The sequence below is a fragment of the Oryza sativa genome, chromosome 7, assembly GCF_034140825.1.
Source record: "Oryza sativa Japonica Group chromosome 7, ASM3414082v1".
Taxonomy (NCBI): domain Eukaryota; kingdom Viridiplantae; phylum Streptophyta; class Magnoliopsida; order Poales; family Poaceae; genus Oryza; species Oryza sativa.
The window spans coordinates 12696923-12705344 of record NC_089041.1 but is presented as its reverse complement, the minus strand read 5'-3'; the positions used below and the strand labels follow the sequence as shown (position 1 = coordinate 12705344).

General features: G+C 40.7%; 1 protein-coding gene across 1 annotated transcript; it reads left to right on the top strand.

The window, feature by feature from the left end:
• Positions 1 to 377: 377 nt before the first annotated feature.
• Positions 378 to 6141, top strand: LOC4342988 (glucose-6-phosphate 1-dehydrogenase 2, chloroplastic). Its single transcript, XM_015791602.3, has 10 exons — positions 378 to 675; positions 2099 to 2334; positions 2417 to 2511; positions 2623 to 2737; positions 3543 to 3748; positions 3885 to 4034; positions 4113 to 4233; positions 4454 to 4683; positions 5082 to 5282; positions 5662 to 6141. Exons 1-10 carry the CDS (start codon positions 519 to 521, stop codon positions 5915 to 5917), a joined length of 1767 nt encoding a protein of 588 aa, XP_015647088.1. The 5' UTR covers positions 378 to 518; the 3' UTR covers positions 5918 to 6141.
• Positions 6142 to 8422: the final 2281 nt, after the last annotated feature.

The window sequence follows — 8422 nt, the reverse complement described above, 5'->3', positions numbered from 1 at the left end:
GGCCAACACCCATCATCATCATCAATATTCATCATCCATCATTCCATCTCCACTCCACGTGCCGATTGAATTCCAACTGGAACTGGAGGGAAGCCGACTGCATCAGAGTGCTAATATGGCCACGACGACCACAAGAGCAAGCACACAGCTCGTCAGGGTCAGCCGAGCAAAGCCAACCGCGGCTGCCCAGCGGTGCGAAAAGGCCACACAATATACCGTGCGCTTTTGACCCCCGCCCCCGATCGGCCCAGCAGCCACCGCACCCCACAAACTACGACGCTCGCTCCCGTCCCGCGGTTAATATTATTGTTATTCCACGTAATCCCAGCCTTGTCCCTCGGCGATCTCAAGAGCCCCCTCCCTCTTCTTCTTGTCCTGTTGGCGGCTAGACTTTCGTCGATATCCCCGATAAAATCCACCCGTCTCCCCTCCTCCCCACTCGCCTTCGCCTCCATCCTCCTCCTCCTCCTGCCGGCTTGCATCCGCTCTTCCTTCCTCCAGGAGGAAGGCATACAGGCATGGCGCTCTCCTGCATGAGGTGCTCCCCGGCCGCCGGCGCCGTACGACGAGGATTGGCATCGGCGGCTCCGCCGGCGGCGCTCTCCTTCGCCAGATGCGGCCTCCGTAGAGCGGCCGCGCTCGGGTGGCGCGTCGCCGCCGTCACCACTACGGGAGGTCGGGTCCCCTTTCCTTTTCCCTTCCTTCCTGCTTCTTAGTTCATTTGCTCGTCTCCGCCTTTGACCCTTCGTCTGTCGTTTTTGAAAATCGAGGGGACACCCGCCCCCTTTTGGGTTGCTCCTCGCATCCTGCGTGGGCTGACTTGCTGATTCGTTTGCCTTGTATCCCTATCCGCCGCATCGCATCCTATCCGCCGTATCGCATCAGTTTCTATGATGATATTCATCTCCTCGCAGTGCCAGATGCAAATGTAATGGCTAATTGGCTATGCGGAAACAAGCCTTGTTGCTGCCAAATTGCGGCCGTTATCTTATTTTAGAGCCGTAACTAGTGGTCATGCAGTAATTCTTGTAAAAAGAAACGCCATATGTGATGAGATAGGTCTGTGTGATACCATTTCAAGTAGTTAATTCCTTTTTTCTGATATGTTTAAGGTTTATTTCCACCAATTCTTGAAATGTTTTCCAGAACACAACATTATGAGCATAGTGCATTAGTTGCTGAATTCATATATGCAATGTTTTAAGTGTCTGTCTCGTGGCATCATAAATTTCAGAAAACTGCAACTATAGTGACAAAACTATCAGTTTGCTGCAACATTAGCAATATATTTCAGTGGGAAAACTGCTACTTTTATGTGGTATGCTACTACAGGACATGTAGGTGACAATAGTAAGCTTGGGCCATGTAAAAGTTGCAGTTTTGTGATAATTTACCACGCCATTGTTGCAGCAAACTGAAATAGGTCGTTAACGTTGTAGCATACTGATAGTTTTATCACTATAGTTGCAGTTTTCTGAAATTTACTCGTTTTTTTTAACAAGATGACATCATTGTTCATTCAGAAAAAAAAGGTTTATATATTCACAACTCCACCGCCACTGCTCGGCTCATCTCTCCTTGAAGAATTGCCATTGAAGGTTGAGAACCCTAGGTAGTTGTATTTTGAAGTCAGTGATCTTCTGGGGATCGTAACCCTTTCTGCATGCTATGGGTTGTGATTTGTGAAGCAGCAGTTGGATGAATGTTAGATTACTGTAAGGTGACTTGAAGTAGAACTGCACTAGGTGAAGGAGAGCATCAGTCTGGGAGGAACATATTTAGAATAGAAGGACTTTAAGGACTATGTTTATTCCTCTTTTGCTTGTTTAACGAATGTAGATACAATCCCATCCTACAGATATGATGATTTGATCCTTATTAATCCCTAAATTAATGGGGGGTGATAATTGTGCGATCTTATCTTAAGGCTGAAACTGTTCTGCTACAGTACCGTTCAAGCAAAGCTCATGCATGAACATTAATACTGCACGTGAAAATTCATCTGAAACTTCCAGCACATAGTGGGTATTTCATGTGATGAAGTTCGTCAAATAGCTATCACATAGTCACTCTTTACTTATCTTATACCTATCAATAGTGCAAGGTGCCAAGGATGCTGGTCTGGAGAAGGCTGCCAGAAGTGCTTCCCAATCAAAGGTGGAAAATGGCTCACCTTCAGAAATCATTTTAGATGATTTTGAAGACTTGAGCCCTCTATCAGAAAATGATGACTCCACTGTTAGTATCACTGTAGTCGGAGCATCTGGTGACCTTGCCAAGAAGAAGATATTTCCTGCACTTTTTGCTCTATACTATGAAGATTGTCTTCCAAAGGTTTGTGTAAATATGCTCCAAACTTATGATATCATTTCAGCTACTCTTGTTAAATCTAAGGGAGAGTATTTTTCTTTCTTAGCATTTCACTATCTTCGGATATGCACGCAGCAAGATGACAGATGCTGAATTGAGAAACATGGTCAGCAAAACACTGACATGCAGAATAGATAAAAGGTGCTTAACTAGGCTGGACTTATTAACCATAATTCTTAACATCCTTAGGTAAATGGAGCCTTTGTGCATACATTTTCATCAGTGATGCTTGAAACTATTCTTTCTTTCCAGGGAAAACTGTAATGAGAAGATGGAAGAGTTTTTAAAGAGATGCTTCTATCATTCAGGCCAATATGATTCAGAGGAGCATTTCATGGACCTTGACAAGAAGCTGAAACAACATGAGGTTTGTATATGCACTTCATGTTAAAACAAGAATGAGTCATTAATCGTGCTTCTAAGAAAAAAAATCATATGGTAACATTATTTATTTTTGTTTGGATAAATTCTTCATAGATCCTGCTTTTCAGTTACATAATCTTACTACTTTTTTTAATGAGCATTAATATCTAAAGATGTATTATCCCTAGACTGTAAATACACTAGTCCATTGAGAAAGCACCAGCAAATTTTTGACACATTGAATGCAGAGAGAAACATTGCAAAACAGGATCCACTTAGCTAGCATCTAAATCAGAAAAGCATTTGTGGGTTACTCTCCACTTCTGAAAAGCAGAAATTGCTTTCTTGTGCTTATTCTTTAAGTTGCTGCGGAAAAGCATCTGTGCATAATAGTGTAGCTTACTCCCTCCGTTTCACAATGTAAGTCATTCTACCATTTCTCACATTCATATTGATGTTAATGAATCTAGACATATATATCTATATTGATTCATTAACATCAATATGAATGTGGGAAATGCTAGAATGACTTACATTGTGAAACGGAGGAAGTATTTGAGAAATATAAGATTAGACAAATTCAGCTATCCAACCATTATTTTGTGGGTTGCCTTTTGAAGCAGAATAGTTTCTTTTTACAACCTGGGTTAGAAGAAAAGCAATTAGCGAAACACCATAATTGCTAAATGCAGTTGCTCCAATCCAGACTATAGTGATCTGCCTCTATGCCAAGAAGAGCTTAAATTCATGCATGCCCATGGCCATTTTAAATTTGACAATCTGAATGTATTCTTGTACTTCATCTGCAGGGTTCCAGAGTTTCTAACCGTCTTTTCTACTTGTCAATACCACCAAATATATTCCTTGATGTTGTAAAATGTGCAAGCAAATCAGCATCATCTGGGAATGGTTGGACAAGGGTAATTGTTGAGAAACCTTTTGGTCGTGACTCAGATTCATCTTCTGCATTAACAAGGGGTCTGAAGCAGTACCTGGTAGAGGACCAAATCTTCAGGTGGTACATGCTTCTAGTATTTGAGATTGTGTTCATCAGAATATATATTCTAAATTAACATATAAATCTAGGTTCATGATTATTCATTTCACAGAGATAATTATGCTTGTTATGTTCCTTTCAACTTGTTATGCAGGATTGACCACTACTTGGGAAAGGAACTAGTGGAGAACCTGTCTGTCCTTCGCTTCTCAAATCTTGTTTTTGAACCTCTATGGTCAAGGCAGTATATAAGGAATGTGCAGCTGATATTCTCAGAGGATTTCGGCACTGAAGGACGAGGAGGGTATGTTTTTGTTGGTTCTTTTATGATATAACCTTAGTTCCCTAGGATTGTCTCTCATTTTATTGTTGAATTGCACAGGTACTTTGATAGGTATGGTATTATCCGTGACATAATGCAGAATCATCTTCTTCAGATACTAGCCCTATTTGCAATGGAAACTCCTGTTAGCTTGGAGGCAGAGGACATAAGAAACGAAAAGGTTTGTGCCCGCTCCTTCAATAATCATCATACGGCAGGCAGATGTACCAAATTAGGGAGGGTGACCCACTTTAATTCTTTCATTTAAGATGTTTCTTACATGTGTTGTATACTTTCAAGTATGACACATTGATCTTGTTACCAGTGCTGTACGTCAGATAAATTTACACATGAAATCACCATTTATTGATCATGTTATATTGCTTTATATTTTCATCCAGGTTAAAGTTCTGCGTTCCATGAAGCCCCTGCAACTGGAAGATGTGGTGATAGGACAGTACAAAAGTCATACAAAGGGTGGTACCACATACCCTGGATACACTGAAGATAAGACGGTGCCCAAGGATAGTGTAACCCCAACATTTGCTGCAGCTGCACTTTTCATAAATAATGCTAGATGGGATGGAGTTCCTTTTCTTATGAAAGCTGGGAAGGCTTTACATACAAAGGGGTATGTATCAATAGAAATAGTTGTCATCACAAATCACACCTTACTATATGACTCTAACCATTGCCACAACATCTTCCCGTTTAGTGCATTTAATAAGAGTTTGGGGAGTTTTTGAATTAATATCCTGAAGGTGATTCTTGTTTCTGTTTTGTTTCTATTTGTGTCTTATTATTTGTTATTTTTTAAGTTCTGCAGTTAGATTAATTTGATAAAACGTTTTCTACATTTGTAAAGATTTTATTATGTATTACATTTGATCTACTTTTTAGACAAAATCAAGTAAATATGAGCACTACTATTAATTAATTAGGGTACATACCATAAAAAGATCTTATGGATTATTTTGTATGTAAAAGATCCTTGCTTGTTCTCTTACATGTAAAATATATGAATTCCAGGGCTGAGATTAGAGTACAGTTCCGACATGTTCCTGGTAATCTTTATAAGAGGAGTTTTGGGACTGATCTTGATACAGCCACTAATGAACTTGTCATACGTGTGCAACCTGATGAAGCTATCTACTTGAAGATTAACAACAAAATTCCTGGTCTTGGTATGAGACTAGATAGAAGTAATTTGAATCTTCACTATGCAGCAAGGTAAGGTTAATTTTCCTTCTTTTTTACATTTGTATCCAAGATGTTTTTTTTTTGGTTCCAAGAAAATTGAGTATTATACTTCACTAGATATTTAAGTTAGGTCGAATTGGTTTTTAGTAGTTGTGGTCCTAGTAGCAAATACTAAACGGGAAGTTTTATCTCCTGCTATATCTCATAATTTATTTATTTGTACTGCCCTTTTTGAGTTCATGTTTCGAGCCTTAGCACGCTTCTGAGTTCTGTTTTCAATCACACCGTGGCACATGATGTATCATCTCAATCATTTCCTTAGTAATCTGTTAGTATCATTCAGCAATCTGGTACTTTGGAGTGCTTATTGTATCTTGCTACACTTGTATAAATTGAACTTTTGCCTCAGGTACTCCAAGGAGATACCAGATGCTTATGAGAGGCTCTTACTTGATGCCATTGAAGGAGAGCGAAGGCTTTTTATCCGTTCTGATGAGTTGGATGCCGCATGGGAGCTCTTCACTCCCTTACTCAAGGAGCTGGAAGAGAAGCGGATAGCCCCTGAGCTATACCCTTATGGAAGCCGCGGTCCTGTAGGGGCTCACTACCTTGCAGCAAAGTACAACGTCAGATGGGGTGATTTGACCACAGAACAGAAGGCATGAGACAGATGATATCTATTTTCGCTCCTTTTTTTTCTTTTGCCATTGCATTTCTGTAAGATTGCATGCTCAGTTAGTGGGACAGATGGAAAATAAGGCAATCAGTTAGCTTAGGTTGCAAGGCCTGTAACCATTAGACTATAAATAGCTTTGTGGTATATTCACTATTGGGTAGAATTTTGGGCTTCCTGGAAGGCAAATATAAGGTCGCGAAGTCTTTATTTTCATTGGGTGATCCATATGATAAGTGGCTCGATCATTCGGTGAGTTGAGATAACTACGAATTAAGTTGTTGATCCGACTGCAACCATACGATTGTTTTGTTTTTTTTTGGAAAGAATACGATTGTTTTGTTGCGTCTTAGTGATCGATATTGTAGTTGGTATGGAGTTTGGATGACGGCGGAATTTAGGTCCAAATTTAGGTGATCGGTAATTTAGAATTTGAATTTAGATAAATTTAGGTCCAAATTTAACCGGAATCGGATCTACGATTTAGAAGATATGGGCTTCTAAAGAATAGGTTTTTAATTAAGTAGAGAAAATAGGAAAAGTTACTGTAAAGGGGCCCACCAGTCAGTACCTTCTCTTTTTCTTTTTCTTCTCTTCTTCTTTCTTCTCTCCTGTTTCTTCTCCCCAGGTCGAGCAACAAGCCAACAACAGAGAGGGAGAGTGACAGGGCGCCGGTGCTCTGGTGACTGAATGGCCTTGACGGTGGCAGCCAAGCGTGTTCCCGCTCACTGCGCATCCGAGGAGAGTGGTGGCCGGCAGAGGAGGGTGGCCGGAACGGCGGGTGGAGGAGCTCGGCTCCGGCCGGCTATAGTGGTGGCGGTAGTGGGTTGTTTCGGAGGGGGAAAGGGAGGGGAAACTAGGAAAATGGGTTCTCCTCGTCGAGGCAAAGCAGACGGTGTGAGGATTCAGCTAGAGGGGCTCCGGTGAGGGAGATCGGCCCGTGGCCGGTGGTGGCTTGCCATGGCAGGGGAGAGAGAGAGAGAGAGAGCGCGCTTGATGTGTGGAGGGAAAAGGGGACTTCTCCGGCTATTTATAGACGGCGGAGGTCGGTTGCTTGAGGTGGTTTGCAGAGGAGGGAGATTTGGCCATGGCGGCGGCGACGTGGAAAAGAGGAGCACAGCGCTGGCCTCGTCCATCCATTGGCCGGCCATGGTGGCGCGCACATGTGGCGGCTGCAGTGGAGTTGGGCGGCGGTAATGGCGGCGGAGGAGGAGGAACAAGGCACGGCGACGGCGGCTCCGGCTAGATACAGCGGGGACAGGGAGGAGAAAGGAGCGGCTGCCTCTGCTCGGCTGGGCTGGGTTGACTTGGGCCGAAGGGAGAGAGGGTGGCCAGTTAGGGTTAGTTGATGGGCTGAGAAAGGAATGGGCCGGATTAATGTATTTTTAGCCCATAGAAGTGAATATTTTTTGAATTTTTGAAGGAAATTTGGATTAATATATATTTGAAAGGAATTTATATTTGGAGATAATTTCCAAAAGAAATATTTTATAGTTTATTTGAGTGCAATGCTTTTAGAGATGGAATATAATGGAATTTATTTGGAAGCATTCAAATAAGAAATAGGAATATTCAACACCATAAATAATAAGGCTCCTAATATGGATATATTTTTGGGATTGTGGTATGAAAATAGGTGAAGGAAAATAAATAGGATTTGAGCCCTAATATAGGTGGTATGAATTTTAGAGAATTATTTGTGTCTAAATGGAGGTTTGGAACTTTTGGGTAAAAGGATAAAATTGAAAACTATTTTCTTGGCACAAAAGCAATCATTCATAATATTTGTAGTAATAATATTCTTATGCCGAAGAGGAAATCAAGCCACATGAATTAAATTGGCGGCTAGATCAAAAGGAGGAATTTAGATATTTCGATCGAGAATTAAGGACATATTTAAAATCAAAGGATGGGTCAACAATTAATTCCAATAAAATTGGAATTACTTTGGTTTAGGTTCATGGGTTATATTGGAGGGGATTATTGAATCATAATTCATAAAAGTAAAATTGTTTTTAAATAAATTTTTATAAATAATTTTTAGTCAAAAGAAGGTTTGATATTCAAAAATAAAATTCAATCAAGAAATACCTCAATTTAACAAGATACATTTTTAAATGAAAACCACAAAAGAAATTAAATACCAGGGAGGGATTTTATGCAAGTTAGTTTTAGGTGGTCACATCTAATTATATTTTCCTAAGTTTAGGACATTATTAGAAGCATAAGAATCGGCATGATGTACGATTAGAAAATAGTTAATTTTTAAGAGGTTACAGAGGCAAAGTGGACTTCGTGAGAGAGGGAGGAGGCAAGCAAACCAAGGGAGAGAGGAAGAGAAGCCGGTCCGAGAGGGAGGAGGGAACGATGTAACATACCGAAAATTAACCATTTTCTAATTCTGCATCATGTCTTATGTTCTTAATAACTTCCTAAACCTAGGAAAATATAATTAGAGGGACCTCCTAAAACTAACTTACATAAAATCCTTCTCTGG

Excerpts from the sequence above, each read along its gene's own strand:
- LOC4342988 (XM_015791602.3), top strand. The coding sequence starts at position 519 with ATGGCGCTCTCCTGCATGAGGTGCTCCCCGGCCGCCGGCGCCGTACGA. Across the intron at positions 3,749-3,884 it reads GTAGAGGACCAAATCTTCAG|GATTGACCACTACTTGGGAA; the intron begins GTGGTACATGCT and ends CTTGTTATGCAG. Across the intron at positions 4,234-4,453 it reads AGGACATAAGAAACGAAAAG|GTTAAAGTTCTGCGTTCCAT; the intron begins GTTTGTGCCCGC and ends ATTTTCATCCAG.